At 51.3% G+C, this 18,481-nt stretch overlaps 1 protein-coding gene across 1 annotated transcript; it reads left to right on the forward strand.

The window, feature by feature from the left end:
• The first annotated feature begins 4,402 nt into the window (after window positions 1-4,402).
• Window positions 4,403-11,721, forward strand: LOC140897511 (E3 ubiquitin-protein ligase TRIM39-like). The gene is made up of 5 exons (XM_073310230.2): window positions 4,403-4,427; window positions 4,515-4,819; window positions 6,447-6,547; window positions 8,834-8,949; window positions 10,228-11,721. Exons 1-5 carry the CDS (start codon window positions 4,403-4,405, stop codon window positions 10,371-10,373), a joined length of 693 nt encoding a protein of 230 aa, XP_073166331.1. The 3' UTR covers window positions 10,374-11,721.
• Window positions 11,722-18,481: the final 6,760 nt, after the last annotated feature.

An 18,481-nucleotide genomic window follows, 5' to 3' on the forward strand; every position in this document is an offset into this window, starting at 1 on the left:
AGTTAGGACTGGCAGAGCCCTGATGAGTTTTTGTGGGGAGGTAAAAGGCTGGGAGTGACAGGGAACTGACACCCATTGAAGGAGAAGCACGACTCCCTCGCACTGAGACAGGGGTGGAAACAAGGAGATTCACTGTCCAGGGTGTTGGGACGGTGCTGAATTATTATGAATTACTGTGCTTCTTATTAATGAATGTGGTGAACATGAATGTGGTACGGCTTGACATGTTTGAATTTGCTAGAGGATTCTGGGAGCAGGGCCTCCTTAGTTTCAAACGGTTAAAGTGGAAATTCTCTATTCTGCGTATCTGTTCTGTTACCAACCTTTATCAGTCAATATGCCGGCTCACTAGGTAAAGAAAACGTACAGACACAAGATCAGTGAGCTTGGCACGAGCTGACCCGGGGCAAAATGACCCCTTTGGAAGGCATTGCACTGACAGCTTGAGTGAATGATTGATGAGAGCGCAAACATGGGGTTATGTCTGGTCGGTACCCCTTCTGCAGTCCTTTCCAAAGTATTAATTAGGAGAAAATTAGTAATAAAATGTCCACAGGGCATGTAACTCCTTTGAAAACCACTGCCTCGGGGGAATCCTTGATAGATCAGGTGACTGAGAATAGAAGACAATGAAAGAGACAAATCCTCATCTAGATTGATAGTTATACCTGCTTTGCTAGCCAATCAGAATACTGTGTGGGGCCAGTATAAATACTGAGGGTTTGTGCTTGGGGAATTGAGGCTCACTAGGGAGACGTGCATTAGATAACCTTATACTGCGTCTGTGATTCTTTCTCAAATAAACTGTTTTGCATGGAGTCTACTGATTCTGACTTGTTGACGGGTACCGGGAACATTCTGCCCAGCTGTGAGCAGTTAAAGATCCATTTCAACATTTGGTAGTAGAGGATGGTGACCGTGCCAGTGACGAAGTCAACTGTTTCTGAACTGGTTGGATAAGCTAAAATCTTGTCTTAAGATATTAGACTCAGTGACCGGGGAACTGAGGATTGGATCAGATTGGGATCAGATTGGTTACAGATTATTGGGAGAGAGGGAAATACACAGGCACGTGGAGTTGAATTCGTGCTATCTTCAAGTCTATGATGTTCTGCAAGTGCGAGCAAGGCGGGTTTACTCCTGAGAAGAAGGGGGACACCCTGAGGCCTCCAGCTATGGTTGATGAGTGCTTGTTAAGACAGGTGTTTAAAAGCTTGGGGTCTGATCCATGTGTGACTGCTGCAGTCTCTATACTGCACAAGAAAGTTCTGGACAACTTCTCGTTGGGGAATCAACAGGGCTATTCCCCCAAGAAAGTCCAAACAGCAGCACGAGTCACCTGTGCTATGTCTCAGGCTGTAAATAAGTTCACAGAAAAGCACCATGCCTGTGAGTATGAAAAGGAAAATTTGGAACAGGAATTGGAAAAACTAAAATTGCAACATGAAAACCAGAAACAAAATTTGGATAGTTGGATGGGGGTGGGGGTCCCAGGCATGGTCAGGGAGCGGGGGGGTTAGATGGGGTTGGGGGTCCCGGGGGGCAGTCAGGGAGCGGGGGGGGGGGGGTTGGATGGGGGTCGCGGTCCCAGGGGGCAGTCAGGGGGCAAGGGGAGTGGATAGGAGGTGGGAGATTTGGGGGTCAATCAAGGGGCAGGGAGAGGGGCAGGCTTGGATAGGGGGCAGGGGCCGGGTCACGCCTGGCTGGGGAAGCACAGCCTCCCCCAGCCTTCCCTGCCTGTCCCTCCATACAGTTTTGGTATCTGATGTGTCCCTCAGGCCAAAAAGTTTGCCCACCCCTGCTATAGACTCATTGTCACCCTCTTGCTCTGACCCAGGGGCTATTTAATTATTTAGCCAATGTGGAGCAGCTTGATCAAAAAAGATTGAGGGGGATCCTCACATCAGAATATCCCAGACCCCTGTGGTTAGGGCAGTTACCTGAGATGTGGCAAAGCTCTGTTCAAACCCTTCCTCCCCATCAGGCAGAGCAGGGAGTAGAACCTGTATCTCCCAGATGCCAGGCGAGTGTCCTAACCAGTGGGCTCTATGTTATAAAGGAGCCTCTGCCAGCACCTCCTCTGGTTTTGTCTGAGCCCTGATCCAAAAGGGGTGCTCAGCGCACTGCTACAGGATTGGGCCCCACAGGCAAGAGAGGCTATCCACTGCCGGCCTTCTGCTTGGAGTATCCTTCTGGGGTTTAGACATGAGGCAGGTGTCTGGACGCTGAGAAGGAGGCAGCAGGGCCCAGGCCCAGAAGCAGAAATTCAGGAACCTTGGGAAATTTTCCCATCGAAATGTTGGTGCTGAGTGAGTTGAGGCCCCTGCAGAGTTAGGAGCAGCCAGGCAGAGGTTTTCTGGATTTCAGTGGCACCTAATTCTGGGAGTCAGGGGTTGAAACCTGGGCTTTAGCCACCTAAGTCCCACTGGGGATCTGGGTCTTCACCGAGCTGTGCCTCAGTTTCCCATCTGTGAAATGGGGAGAACGTCACTGACCTTCACTGTAAAGTGATTGAGCTCTACAGATGAGAAGTGCTATGTACGGGCTAGGGGAGCACGAGGGTGATGAAATTGCCAATGAGTCTCCACATGTCCATGACCTGCCACCACAGGGAAAGACAGAAGCTTAGAGGCAGGAAATTATTTCTCATTGGCTAAGGTCTGCATTGGCCCTTGTAGCCACTGAATAGGGGGCCCATTGAACCAGCCCTCTCCCTGCCTCAGTTTCCCCATCTATACAATGCCTGTGTGTCTCTTCGCATTACAGTCTGCGGAGGACGAGGGCCCCAGGGTGCTGAGCTCTGAGCAGACGCTGAGCAAATAGACCCGGAAAGCTTACAATTCAGTGTCCTGATCCTGAAAGGTCTCAGCGTCCCAGTGATGCCAAAGGAACCGGAGTGGGGAAAGTTACAGCCACCATTTACCGCGAAAGGGGCAGAGCAGAAAAAGGCCACCCCAGCTGTCTGACTGAATGTCTCTAAGTAACCAGCTGCACACGGTGCATCTGACAGCCAGGGGAGAGAAATTACAGGTACTATATGTACCATGCCAGTCTCTTTCCTTTCCGTAACCCTGTACCAAAGCACTGAATCTGCTCTGATCTGCAATGCTGAGTGAAGACCCGGGTACCTGAGACAGCAGCAGGGGAAAGGTGTTTGAGGGATGCCTGCAAATCTCAAGCCACACGGAGACCAGCAAAAGGTCAGCACTTCACTCCGCTGAGCTGCAACGTCTAGTAACCATGTTGTTAACCTGCTGCAACGCTGGACCCGGGTAACCAGCTGCATCCGCAGCAACATCTCTGCGCAGCACGGCTTCCCCGCCACAGCTGAATTCCCTCTCCGTGTCCCCGATGGCGGCTTCCCGGACTGCCCCAGGCCTACTCAGTCTGTCCCCACATCCCCTCCTGCAGCCACAATGGCAAGTGGCCTGAGAGGTCTGTGTTTATCCCACACCACGTACCCTGCAGGCCCCTAGTGCGAGCTCCCCTCACACCGGCTGCCCTCGGCCATTGGGCCCCAGCCCTCACGTGGGGGACAGGAGCTTGGTCTCCCTGCAGTCCCTGGTCTCTCTGCTGGGACTGACAAACTGGGAGAAAATGGGAGCAGGCCTTGCTGGGTCTGGTTGTGTTACAGGGTCACCTGCCCCCCTAGGGCCCAGGCTGAGATCCCAGCACATTCCACAGGCCCCTGAGCCGCCAGCAGATGGACTCTCAGCCTCGGTCCCTGTGGTGGTGGGGGAGGCTCTGGGTCATTGCCCTGGGGGAGCTGCTGGGGGAGGGAGGAGATTTAGCTCCTCACAGACAATTTTAACAGTTCTAAAGCTTCAACTTTTTGAATCTCGGTGTCAAGTGTCATTAATTAGTTCTGGCCTGACCAAAATATTGTCTGATCCCCCCAGAATTTCCCACAACTGTGAAAATTTAAATTGGAATGAAATGCTTAAACCCCAGATTGTTGTGCAACGGTGAAAGTTTAAATCAATAAATATAAAAATTGCTTAAAATAAACATTATCTGTCACAATTCTATATTATAAAAAATGTCTGCCAAGCCTGACTATCACGCCTTAGACACACAGCTGCTGCTCCTCCAGGTTCATCCTCACAGGGGGATGCCTCAGTGACCCTCCCCACCAGCACAGGGGCTGATTGGAGGCCGGGAGCCCTTTGGGGTTTTAATTACAGGCTAATTTCACTGAAAGTTACCTGTCAGGGGTATGACTGTTCATTTTTTCACAAAAGCCTCCCGGGGTGAAATTGGTCGGGTTCTTCGTGCCCAGCAAACAGCATGAGTCACTTTCAGGCAAGGAAACCTCCCCCCACCCCCGCCAGCTGCTGCAGGCGGGGCATAGTGTGAACTCAGGAAATGGAACCAAAGTCTGTCCCACTGCCCGGAGGGAGCCATGGCTGCAGCGAGCCCCGTGGAAAGTCTCCAGGAGGAAGCGACATGTCCCATCTGTCTGGAGTATTTCACAGACCCTGTCACTCTGGAGTGTGGGCACAATCTCTGCTGAGCCTGCATCGCCCAGTGCTGGGAGGGACCCGACACAGCCGCCTCCTGCCCTCAGTGCAGAGAAACTGTGCAACAGAGAAACCTCAGGCCCAACAGGCAGCTGGCAAATGTCCTAGAAATCGCCAAGCGGCTGAGTTTCCAGGCAGTGAAGGGAGCAGGAGGGGGCGAGGTATGTGGGGAACACCAGGAGGCTCTGAAACTGTTCTGTGAAGAGGATCAAACCCCCATCTGTGTGGTGTGCGACAGATCCCGGGCTCACCGTGCTCACACGGTGGTTCCCATACAGGAAGCTGCCCAGGAGTACAAGGTAGGGAGTTGCTGCCCAGTCTAATGGGTAATAACTTGGGATGTTAATTACAGGTTAATGGTGTGACCCTGTCATTCAGCTGTGTGTAGCCTTCACTTCATGAAAGCTGATGGGGGGAGTTACAAGCTGTGGCTGGTATTACTGGTTGTATCACAGTGTTTATTGTTATTTGCATCCCCTGGAGACCCCAGATGAGATCTGACCTCGATTGTGGGGGCCTTGCACAAAACCCAGTGAGGGCCAATCCCTGCCCCGAGTCATTTACAGTCTAACTGGACAAGACAGACAAAGGGAGGGAGGGGAAACTGAGGCAAAGTGAGAGGAAGTGACTTGTCCAAGGTGACTCAGCAGATCAGTGGCAGAGCTGGATTTAAAAATCTGCTTTTCCAAGGCCCACTTCAGTGCTCTAACCACTAGCTACTCTGCCCCTTTCAGCAGCACTGAGCAGTGATGAAGTACAGACAGTAGGAGGAAAAGACTCCTTGATACAGTTCCTAGGCCTGGCAGGGAGAGGAGGTGTCCCACTGTGATTCTGAACTCCTGTCCTGCTCCATGAGGGGTTAAACTCAGATGCTCCCGGCCTGCACTAGAGGAGATCCCTGGGCTGAACATGGTGTGGGACCCCGAGCGCCTTCAGTCCACACCCACAAGGGCTCCAGTCAGCGCAGGTCCATGCCACATGCCACTGGGATCAGACTTATCTTCAGCAAAACTAACCCCTTGGCAGTGCGGACCAGTGCCACTCTGATCTCTTCTCATGTGTTCATGGGCAAGGACCAGCCAACATGGGTCCGTTCGTCCCACCAGGCAGCCCTTTGAAATCTGCCAGAATCCACCGCTTCTGGGATCTTTGCTAGGGACTTTGGGGTAGCTACCCAGAGGCCATTGCAGGGAAAGGGGCTAGGACAGCACGAGGGCAAACCCCAGCTGTTCCTAACACAAATCAACACATCTAATGGGGTTTGCCCTAGTCCTTAGATCAGTGCTGACCATCCCGTCCCATCCCCCAGTGTACAGGGCTGAAAGTCAATGGAGTTGGACTCCTTTGAGCATCCCAGCCGACATGGCTGCCCCCGGTGGCTTCTGGGATTGGTATCACTGTTTGTTAAATCTTCTCAAAAACAGCTTTATAGATTCACCATCATGGGACACCAGTTTTCCACTGGTTCGACTCAATGGAGAAAGTGGATGGAATAACTTCAAACAATCTGAATACAAAACACGGCCAATTTCCATAAATAAGGTTTCATTTCCTTGGTGTCTCGGATGTCCTACCTCGAGAAAGACCCACTGTTGTACACAATATTGTTGTAACTGTATTGGTCCCGGGCTATTAGAAAGACAAGGTAGGTGAAGTAATATCTGCTCAAGGGCAGCTTCTGTGGTGAACGAGAAGCTTTCAGGCTTACACAGAGCCCTTCTTCAGGCCTGGGAAAGAGTGTGTTCCCCAGAGCTGAGTTGTGTGTAACTCTTTTACCAACAGGAGCTGGGCCAGCAGAAGGTATTGCCTTACCCACCTAGTCAATCTAGGAAGACTGACTGTTGTGTAGAATTTTGGGTGGAAAAACACCTCATCCACCCCCTACAACCCTGAAAATAAACCCACCAAATCATTTCTGTCTGTCAGGAAAAAATACAAGCCCATTTGAAGACTCTGAGGGAAGAGAGAGAAAAGCTGCTGGTATTGAAAGAGAGAAGCCTGGAGAGGAGAGAAGCCGGGAGTATCTGGTCGGTGCCTGTTGTTCTTCGCCTGCTGGGACATGGAGCTGGGAGGGATGTTTATTGGTAGATTTCTCTGTGGCCTTGTGTGTGTTTCTCCATGATCATGGGATACTCCGTGTGTGTCTGCAGATGTTCATATCACAAGTGTTCTCTCCCTAGAGAAGGACAACAGCATCTTCTGCAGGATCTAAGATGCATTTTCGTTAATGAGTTAATTACTACCCCTTGTGGCTTTCACAAAATTTCTCCCAAACCACACTGACTATATCCCGGTAGACACGGAGACAGCCCTTGCAGAGAGATTGGGCCCAGATGGAAAGCGGTAAGAAAATCCTCTCCTTTGTGATCACAGTGTAGAGTCAAGTGTCAGGATGTGAAGAATGGTGGGTTTGGAACCTCAGCCCACAGAGACTCTCATTACAACCCGACCGCTCTCCAGAGCCGGGGGGGAGGGGCTAGTGGAACTCTGGCCCACCAGCGGATCTGCCTACGAAGCTCCTGATTGGAGCAGACGTTCGGCTGCATGAATTACGCCAGCAGGAGTCACGGGAAGTTGTCCAAACAACTGAGTGAACTCCCGATCTGCTGCTGGACTGGACCCTGACGCTGGCTTGGCCCGGTGTTGTTCCTGACTCAGGTTTGACCTGCAGTACTGCTGTCTGACTTTGGCTTGACCCTTCACGTGGCTGCCTGACTCCGACTCCAGTCCTGATCCCCCGTGTGACTCCAGTCACTGATTCTGGCTCAGCCTTTGGCATGACTTCTGAGCTCGACTGTAGCCCCAACCCTTGGTGAGATCCTGACTTTGACTCCAGCTCTGACTTCGGCTGTAGTTCCTGACTTCTGACTGCAGCTCTGAGCGCCTGGTCTCTACACAGATGTGTTAGAGATTGTAAAGAAATTCTCTCTTGTAAGACTGTATGAAAGGTCTTCACGCTCCATCCATGTTCCTGACCAGCCCTTTCCTTATTTCTTCTAGAAACAGACAGAAACTGAGAGGCAGAAGATTGTGTCTGCATTTCAGCAACTGCGGCAGCTCCTGGAGGAACAAGAGCGACTCCTGCTGGCCCAGCTGGAAAAGCTGGACAAGGAGATTGTGAAGATACAGAATGAAAATATCACCAAACTCTCAGAGGGGATTTCCCATCTCAGTGAGCTGATCAGTGAGATGGGGGGGAAGTGTCAGAAGCCAGCAAGTGAATTCCTGCAAGTGAGACTGAGCTAGAAACATCCCAAATCCCAACACAGGGACAGGACAGCTCCTGAAGTACGGGCACCAGGGTCCAGCAGTCAGAGATCTCAGTGTAACTCAATGTGTGCATTGCTGAAATGTGAATGACTATTGTTCTTTGCAGACTCACAGACACATTGATATTAGAGAAGGAAAAGCCCCATTAGCTCAGTGAAACCATGGCCCCGGGGCCAGGGCAGGGCTGATTTTCCCTGTATTTGCAAAATCCCTTTCCTGGAATCCCAAGTGTCTGTCAGGTGGTACTGAGATTTTTTTAAATCTCTCTCTCCCCTCTAGGATGTTAGAAGCACCTTGAGTACGTACGTGGCTCTCTCTCACTCCCACACATACTTGCAGTATGACTGGCAATGCTGGGAAAGAGCATGGAGATGATGTTTTTAACGCATCTCCACAGCAACATGTGGGGGATTTTGGATACAAATCTCTCAGATAAACTTAATGCTGAGGTTCTCACCCTGATACAGAAGACTCTGGAACTGTCCATTCAGTGGGAAAGACTGACCTCATGTGTTTCCTCGAGATGTCACATCCCTGGGGTAGTGGCTGCCTCAGGATTGTGGGGATGGAATATGGGCCTGTCACTGCTGGGGCCCTGGTTACTATTCAGCCCAAGGCAGCAGTGGTCAAGAGTCTTTCCCACCTGAGTCTTTCCCAGCCTGAGGACTGTTTGGAGACCTGTGTGGAGTGAGCTGGGGAGGGGGGAGTTGGTGTCTCAGTTTAGTTCCTAGTGGACAGATTTCTACAGCACTTTACATCGGAACCTCCTGTCCCTCAGAGCGTGGAGGCCAAGGAGTGAATTGGCCATGGAGACTCAATTCCCCTTTTGTCCCCAGAGCTGATCTCACCAGACCAGAGCTGAAGAATATTAAGGAGTCCTGAGAAGGGAAGGTTGTACGGCCATGGGCTGTGCTGCACCTGCTCTGAGGCCGGGAGAAGTCGAGGAATTCGAACTCCAGGCCCCTTAGAGCAGCGACTCGCTCGCCAGAACTTATCATGAGTCACACAGTGAAATATAATCACGGGAAATTGTTTCTCTCCAGGTGTGAGAAGGGGAAGTTCCAGCAGCCAGAGGAGATTTCTCCAGAACAGGAAGAGCGAGTCAGCGATTTCTCCCAGAAAACTATTGTGCTAATGGAGACTCTGAGGAAGTTCAAAGGTACCCAGAAGGGATCTAGGAATGGAAATTGGGAAGAGCCTCTGAGACTGTGGGAAGAGAATGGTGCTGGTCAATTGGTTCACACTTAGATGATGCTTCTATTTAATTGCTGGGTGAGAAGGCCAGACATTTGGGTCCAAGACACTCAGGTTGATTAATTCAAACCTTTGTTTGCACCAGAAACACGCTTTTCAATTACAGTTAGAAAGTAAGAAATGACTCATAGGGTATGTCTACACTACGAAATTAGGTCGAATTTATAGAAGTCGTTTTTTTAGAAATCGGTTTTATATATTCGAGTGTGTGTGTCCCCACAGAAAATGCTCTAAGTGCATTAAGTGCATTAACTCGGCAGAGTGCTTCCAAAATACCGAGGCTAGAGTCGACTTCCGGAGTGTTGCACTGTGGGTAGCTATCCCACAGTTCCTGCAGTCTCCGCTGCCCATTGGAATTCTGGGTTGAGATCCCAATGCCTGATGGGGCTAAAACATTGTCGCAGGTGGTTCTGGGTACATATCGTCAGGCCCCCGTTCCCTCCCTCCCTCCGTGAAAGCAGCAGCAGCAATCGTTTCGCGCCTTTTTTCTTGAGTTACCTGTGCAGACGCCATACCACGGCAAGCATGGAGCCCGCTCAGGTAACCGTCACCGTATGTCTCCTGGATGCTGGCAGACGTGGTACTGCATTGCTACACAGCAGCAGTTTATTGCCTTTTGGCAGCAGACAGTGCAGTATGACTGGTAGCCGTCATCGACGTAGTCCTGGGTGCTCTTTTAACCGGGCGCCTGGGCAAACATGGGAGTGACTCAGCCAGGTCATTTCCCTTGTTTCGTCTCGTGGCGATTCAGGCCTACCGGCAGCGCACTGTCTTTTAACCTCCAGCCAGCAGAAGATGATGGCTAGTCATCATACTGCACCATTTTCTGCCGAGCACCCAGGAGATGACGATGGCTAGTGGTCGTACTGCACAGTCTGCTGCCAGCAAGGTGTATAAAGATAGATGAAGTGGCTCAAAACAAGAAATAGACGAGATTTTTTTTGTATTCATTTTCTCCTCCCTCCCTTCCTCTGTGAAATCAACGGCCTGCTAAACCCAATTTTGAGTTCTATCCTTGAGGTTTTGAGTTCTATCCTTGAGGGGGCCATTCTGTTTCTCGCAAACCCACCCCCTTTGTTGATTTTAATTCCCTGTAAGCCAACCCTGTAAGACATGTCATCAGTCGCCCCTCCCTCCATTAAAGCAATGGCAGACAATCGTTCCGTGCCTTTTTTCTGTGCAGACCCCATACCAAGGCAAGCATGGAGGCCGCTCAGATCACATTGGCAATTAGAGCACATTAAACACCACACGCATTATCCAGCAGTATATGCAGCACCAGAACCTGGCAGAGCGATATCGGGCGAGGAGGCGACGTCAGCACGGTGACGTGAGTGATGAGGACATGGACACAGTCTTCTCTGAAAGCATGGGCCCTGCCAATGCATGCATCATGGTGCTAATGGGGCAGGTTCATGCGGTGGAACGCCGATTCTGGGCTCGGGAAACAAGCACAGACTGGTGGGACCGCATAGTGTTGCAGGTCTGGGACAATTCCCAGTGGCTGTGAAACTTTCGCATGCGTAAGGGCACTTTCATGGAACTTTGTGACTTGCTTTCCCCTGCCCTGAAGCACATGAATACCAAGATGAGAGCAGCCCTCACAGTTGAGAAGCGAGTGGCGATAGCCCTGTGGAAGCTTGCAACACCAGACAGCTACCTGTCAGTCGGGAATCAATTTGGAGTGGGCAAATCTACTGTGGGGGCTGCTGTGATGCAAGTAGCCCACGCAATCAAAGATCTGCTGATATCAAGGGTAGTGACCCTGGGAAATGTGCAGGTCATAGTGGATGGCTTTGCTGCAATGGGATTCCCTAACTGTGGTGGGGCCATAGAGGGAACCCATATCCCTATCTTGGCACCGGAGCACCAAGCCGGTGAGTACATAAACTGCAAGGGGTACTTTTCAATAGTGCTGCAAGCTCTGGTGGATCACAAGGGACGTTTCACCAACATCAACGTGGGATGGCTGGGAAAGGTACATGACGCTCGCATCTTCAGGAACTCTGGTCTGTTTCAAAAGCTGCAGGAAGGGACTTTATTCCCAGACCAGAAAATAACCGTTGGGGATGTTGAAATGCCTATAGTTATCCTTGGGGACCCAGCCTACCCCTTAATGCCATGGCTCATGAAGCCGTACACAGGCAGCCTGGACAATAGTCAGGAGCTGTTCAACTACAGGCTGAGCAAGTGCAGAATGGTGGTAGAATGTGCATTTGGACGTTTAAAGGCGCGCTGGCGCAGTTTACTGACTCGCTTAGACCTCAGCGAAACCAATATTCCCACTGTTATTACTGCTTGCTGTGCGCTCCACAATATCTGTGAGAGTAAGGGGGAGACGTTTATGGCGGGGTGGGAGGTTGAGGCAAATCACCTGGCTGCTGGTTACGCGCAGCCAGACACCAGGGCGGTTAGAAGAGCACAGGAGGGCGCGGTACGCATCAGAGAAGCTTTGAAAACCAGTTTCATGACTGGACAGGCTACGTTGTGAAAGTTCTGTTTGTTTCTCCTTGATGAAACCCCCCGCCCCTTGGTTCACTCTACTTCCCTGTAAGCTAACCACCCTCCCTTCCTCCCTTCGATCACCGCTTGCAGAGGCAATAAAGTCATTGTTGCTTCACATTCATGCATTCTTTATTCATTTGTCACACCGCGTTCTTGGGTGTCTGGGTGTGGAGGCTATGGAACTTGGGGAGGAGGGTGGTTGGTTACACAGGGGCTGTAGCGGCCGTCTGTGCTCCAGCTGCCTTTGCTGCAGCTCAACCATACACTGGAGCATATTACTTTGATACTCCAGCAGCCTCAGCATTGAATCCTGCCTCCTCTCATCATGCTGCCACCACCTTTCAGCTTCAGCTCTCTCTTCAGCCCACCACTTACTCTCTTCAGCCCGCCACCTCTCCTCCCAGTCATTTTGTGCTTTCCTGCACTCTGACATGATTTGCCTCCACGCATTCGTCTGTGCTCTGTCAGTGTGGGCGGACAGCCTGAGCTCAGAGAACATTTCATCGCGAGTGAGTTTTTTTCGCCTTCTAATCTTCGCTAGCCTCTGGGAAGGGGAAGATCCTGTGATCATTGAAACACATGCAGCTGGTGGAGAAAAAAAAGGGACAGTGGTATTTAAAAAGACACATTTTATAGAACAATGGCTACACTCTTTCAGGGTAAACCTTGCTGTTAACATTACATACATAGCACATGTGCTTTCATTACAAGGTCGCATTTTGCCTCCCCCCACCACGTGGCTAATCCCTCCCCCCCTTCCCCCCTCCCCCTGGCTAACAGCGGGGAACATTTCTGTTCAGCCACAGGCAAACAGCCCAGCAGGAACGGGCACCTCTGAGTGTCCCCTGAAGAAAAGCACCCTATTTCAACCAGGTGACCATAAATGATCTCACTCTCCTGAGGATAACACAGAGAGATAAAGAACGGATGTTGTTTGAACGCCAGCAAACATACACTGCAATGCTTTGTTCTACAATGATTCCCGAGTACGTGTTACTGGCCTGGAGTGGTAAAGTGTCCTACCATGAAGGACGCAATAAGGCTGCCCTCCCCAGAAACCTTTTGCAAAGGCTTTGGGAGTACATCCAGGAGAGCCGCGAATGCCAGGGCAAATTAATCATTACACATGCTTGCTTTTAAACCATGTATAGTATTTTAAAAGGTACACTCACCAGAGGTCCCTTCTCCGCCTGCTGGGTCCAGGAGGCAGCCTTGGGTGGGTTCGGGGGGTACTGGCTCCAGGTCCAGGATGAGAAACAGTTCCTGGCTGTCGGGAAAACCGGTTTCTCCGCTTGCTTGCTGTGAGCTATCTACAACCTCCTCCTCATCATCATCTTCTTCGTCCCCAAAACCTGCTTCCGTGTTGCCTCTATCTCCATTGAAGGAGTCAAACAACACGGCTGGGGTAGTGGTGGCTGAACCCCCTAAAATGGCATGCAGCTCATCATAGAAGCGGCATGTTTGGGGCTCTGACCTGAAGTGGCCATTCGCCTCTCTGGTTTTCTGGTAGGCTTGCCTCAGCTCCTTAAGTTTCACGCGGCACTGCTTCGGTTCCCTGTTATGGCCTCTGTCCTTCATGCCCTGGGAGATTTTGACAAAGGTTTTGGAATTTCGAAAACTGGAACAGAGTTCTGATAGCACGGATTCCTCTCCCCATACAGTGATCAGATCCCGTACCTCCCGTTAGGTCCAGGCTGGAGCTCTTTTGCGATTCTGGGACTCCATCATGGTCACCTGTGCTGATGAGCTCTGCATGGTCATCTGCAGCTTGCCACGCTGGCCAAACAATAAATGAGATTCAAAAGTTCGCGGGCCTTTTCCTGTCTACCTGGCCAGTGCATCTGCGTTGAGAGTGCTGTCCAGAGCGGTCACAATGGAGCACTCTGGGATAGCTCCCGGAGGCCAATACCATCTAATTGTGTCCACAGTACCCCAAATTCAAGCCGGCAAGGCCGATTTAAGCGCTAATCCACTTGTCAGGGGTGGAGTAAGGTAATCGATTTTAAGAGCCCTTTAAGTCGAAAAAAAGGGCTTCATCGTGTGGACGGGTGCAGGTTTACATCGATTTAACGCTGCTAAATTCGACCTAAAGTCCTAGTGTAGACCAGGGCTTAGAAGAGAAAAATGGCTTCTGAATTTTCTGTATTTTGGGGAATTTATCTCACAAACAAAATTTATCAAGAGACAGCGGGCTCCAGAGAGTCACAGGAACAGCCCTGCAATCCACAAAGCTGAGTGAGGGGCCTAGATTCCCCATGCAATTCCCCTATGCTCAGCATCTCCAAATGGCTACCTTAGGCAGCTCCCTGCCTAATATGCTGGCTTTTGTGTAACCTATTCTAAGACACTTACATCGCCCCATAACTCAGGCTTTCTGGCTCACAGTGTCATTCCAGTGATTTTCTAGGCAGCTAGTTTAGATGCAGTGACATTCAGCATTGTAATACCTGAGTCCCTTCACATATCTCACTCTTTGTCTCCAAATAAGAAGGAGAGAGCAAAGTCCTCCAGCATGCAGCAGCCTCATGAGGCTGGGGGCCCTGCCTGCTTTCCTGGTCCCAGATGGCCCCCAGGACTCCTAAGGGAAGGATGAGCTAGTGAGGGACACTGCAGTTAGGTTGGTCATTTTGTGCTATGTGATCTGAACTCTCTTGGGCTTTATCTGGTTAAGTGAAAGAGCAATAGTGTGTTAGATTGTGCAAAGAGTCTGTCTCTGTGTGTGAAATGCTTCACAACTATTGCGTGCCTCCAGAGAGAGTTCAGCTGAAACCAGCATGCTCTCCCCTTGGCGTGGAGTTTGGGAGATGCGAGTTTAAGCACGCGACAGTCTGGAGGGTCAGCTCTACACCAGGGGATTAGGCAGTGGGTTTCACAGCTGAGATAGGGGTAGAGTCCCTAAAGAATGTGCCCAGGGACCCCAAGATTGGGGCAGTGGATGGGCTCTGTTCCGGTCCCAGAGGCTTGACTTCTCTGCAGATCCTAGGGCTCAGATGCTTGCATTCCCCTTACAACAGTCCACTGGCACCTAACCAGGTCTGGGATACACACACACACACACACACCAGTAAACAGAAACCTTCTCCTGGCCCAGCATCCAAACATCCTTAACTCTGACCATGTGGGTTCTGGTGAATATTTCTACATGTCTGAAATATTAAATTCAAAGATATGAATGGAGAGATCTCCCCCTCAGGGCTGTCACATCCCTTTGCCTTGGGCTGAGGGGGGCTCTTTCCTGGATGCTTCTCCCTGTTTCTGTATTTAGGGAGAGGCTCTACCTCCAAGGCTGCCACCTCCTCCTTCCTTTGCCTTGGGGTGGGAAGGTTTCTATTAATGGTTCTTCCTGGGCAGGGGAGAGGTTGTCTCCTGTTCCACATCTTCCACCCTTCTCTGTGGGCAGGATGGAGCAGCTGGTTGCTTTAACCAGATACCTGTGGCCAGGAGCTGCACAGGCTGGGGAGTGACACATCCCAGTAAACCCCAAACTCTCCTCCTAGGGCAGGATATTCTCTATGAGGACAAATTTCCTGCTTCCATATTTATAAAGCATCCCCACTCTGAACTGACCTAGCACACAGAGAGCCATTTCACAACTGGAGCAGACCCCCACTAGACCCCACCCCCAGCTGGGGCACCTCAGACGCCCTAACACTGACCAACAATTAGCAGAGGAGACTGGGTGCCACTCCCCTCCCCAGCCCAGTGTGGCCACCCCCTCTGTCCCCAGCCCAGCTGGGCCAGTCCCTCCAACTCCCCCGAACCCTGCTACAAAGCCTGTGTGTCCTCCCACCCCCACAAAGCCTGTGTGTCCCCCCCAGGTGCACTGCAACTGCCAGGGGAGCAGGGCAAAGGCAGGTAAATCGATACTGCCCCACTGCAGCTACTGCTGTTCCCCCTCCCTCAAACCAAGAACCCCCCTGCAGTGACCCAGATGCAGCCACGTGGGGGTGGGGAGTGCAGGATTGAGGCAGCCAGTACCCCCCACCCCCATACGAACAAGTCAAGGCCCCTGCACCGGAGCCCGGCGCCCGCAGCCACACGGCGCTGCAGGAGGAGCGAGGGGCGGGGCCAGCAGCACCCAGGGGATCCCGAAAGCGAAACCAAACATTGCGCAGGTGCAGTAACGAGCCTTTACAGCTTTTTTTAAAGCCGATTGGGGAACCGGGAGCCAATCGCGCTCTCGGGAGGGAAATTAAAACCCAACCCACCAAACAAGGCAGAAGCCCCGCCCCCAGGGGCCCGCCCCAGGTCACGCACCAGGCTCCTCCAAGGATGGAACCGGCCACATGAATTGCAGGAGAGGAGCCGAGTGAGGCCGGCCCGGCTCTGCCTGGGCCGCTCCTGCAGCCGGAACCAGGGGTTTCCTTTCCTGGGACTGACTCGGTTGCTGCTGGGCAGGGAGGAGCCCACGGGGAACATTCCAGCCTGCAGGCGTCGCTGTGACATGGGCCCCTCGGGCCCTGTGGCGGGTGGGCGTCCCCCGAGGGCGATGCCCTTGAAGGACCAGAGTCTGTGTGTCTAAGGAGGGATAGTCAGGCTTGGCAGAAATCACTGAGATATATGTATAGAATATTAATGGATAGCATTACAGCTAGTTTTAAGCATTTTTTTCCTTATTTATTGAGTTAAATTTTGACAATTGCACAAAAATTTCGGTTTTAGCGTTTCTTTCCAATTGTTCTCCATTTCAGTTTTCACAGTTGCGGGAAATTATGGGGGGATACGTCAATAGCGAGTCAGAGCACAGTGATCTAATGCCCCTAGACACCGAGATTCAAAAAGTTGAAGCTTTACAACCATGAAAACACAGATGGTCACATCTTTGCAGAGTCACTCGCCTTCAATCAAACTCGAATAAGTTCTCAAGCAGCCTTGTTCTTACTTTGCATATCTGTAATTATCATTTATTATCAATTGAAATATTTTTTCATTGGTCTGTGTGTAGACAGCAAAAGCAAGGTTTGCCAACATTTATGAATAAAAGCTCATCCTTCCAAGCCTTGTGATAATAAACTCAGAGGCTAAAAGCTTGGTTAAGCTGCAATCAGTGTTTTCAAGACCCAATTCTCATTTACACTAATGCTGCTTTGGCTCAGTGGAAAGGGGCTAAAGCATCACCAACTTTCATGATTTTATCACGAGTCTTGCAATATTTCGTGTGTCTGATGAAGCCCCAGCTCCTGGAAGCGTGTGAGGAGGTGAGACTCTCGGCTTTTGTTTTCTAAACAAAGGAAGCATCTAGCTTTCTTTGTTGCAGAGAAACACTTAAAAATTTCACCCCAGTGCAGTATAAACCTCTGAGACACCAAAAGGCAAATAAAATAATACAAATATTTACTATTTATTATTATTATTATTAAATCTCATAATTTGGGGGGGGGCTGGGCTGCTTAAGATTTTTAAAGTACTGTGCCAGTGAGAATTCACACCATAAATCTCTATCAGTTACCCAAGGGAAGCACCCTAAATGAGTGCCATCATTTATCTAAAACAGCACAGTGAGCTGACAGGGAAATGGACAGAGAGGACAAGCTATGGGAATGCACATGGAGCCGGGCTGTAGGCCCCAAGCAGGACATGAGCGCAGTCCCCCCAGGCAATTCCGGGCCCCAGGGCAGAACAGTCAATGGGCCCGTGCTGGTACCCACATGCACAAGCTGCACCCACATGGACTCTGTCTGCTGGATATTTGGGTGGTGCTGCACCTTTGCTGGCTGGTGCCCAGCGAGATGCCGGCTGCCCTGCGGGGGGCGCTCTTCCGGCATGGCCAGGGATTCCACATGCCCACCTGGCTGCCTTCGCCACCATCGATACCACCCCACACACCATAGGTGCTGGCTTTTGGTTGTGCTGGTGAGTGCCGCATCCCGGCTCCACTCCCTTCCCCAAGGCCAAGCCCCCACTTTGCCCCACTCCACCTCTTCCTGCCCCCGCTCTGCCCCCTCCCCCTAGATCCCCTTCCCCGAGTGACTCCTGCACACTGCTCACTCCTTTCTGCCCTCTCTTGCCTTAAGCGTGAGAAGTGTGTGTGTTTGGCTCAGCCTCCCCGCAAAACTGACAATTTTCAGCATATTTATACACAAACTTCCTTCATATTCTAGTTATTGAATGTGTTTCTATCATTGGTATCCTAACAATGTCATCATTATTAAAATAGTAATGAATGACATCATTACGTTATCATGAATTACAGCGTATTAAAATCATTACACTCAGCTACAAGCTGTCTTCAGTAATACCACTGTTGGCTGTGGGAAGAAGGTGGATGGGAGGCACAAGCAGTGGGGAGCCTTTCCCCTCTCCCTTCTTCTTTTCTCCTCTCCCTTCCTATCGGTCTCCCTGCCCCTTTCCCTCCCTCTTATTTCTTCTCTAAGTCCTTGCTCCCTCCCCTTCCTGATGTTTCCCACTGCTTTCTTCCCACCCATGTCCTTTTATCCATCTCTCTCTGCTCCCCACCTCCTGGTGGCTCTGTCTAGTGCCCGCAGAGGAGGTTCCCCCTCCTCGGGTAGGAAGGGTGGCCTAGTGGTTAAGACACAGGCTTGGGGCTCAGGTGTCCTGGGTTTGGTTCTCTGCTCTGCCACTGACTCCCTGCTTAGTCTTGGGAAAGTCACTTCACCTCTGGGTGCCCTAGATCCCACCTGCCAAATGATGCTACTGCTGACCCTGCCTCCTAGGCTGAATCCCTTCATGGCTGTGTGGTGATGGGGGAAATGGAGATACCAAGGTGAGTAGATTTGGGCTGAATTTCTCCACAGCCTGAGAGTGAGAGCCAGCTCCATGCAGGGGGCACGGGAGAGGGAGGGGCTCAGGCCAGCTCCGCATACAGGGGGGTCAGGGCTTCAGCCCTGCACCTTCTTCTGCGGTCATGGGCTTCTTCTTTCCCCCCACCCCGCCCAGCGTGGCTCCTGACGCGGGGCGTTTCCTTCCCCTAA

This window comes from Lepidochelys kempii, chromosome 14, assembly GCF_965140285.1.
Source record: "Lepidochelys kempii isolate rLepKem1 chromosome 14, rLepKem1.hap1, whole genome shotgun sequence".
NCBI lineage: Eukaryota > Metazoa > Chordata > Testudines > Cheloniidae > Lepidochelys > Lepidochelys kempii.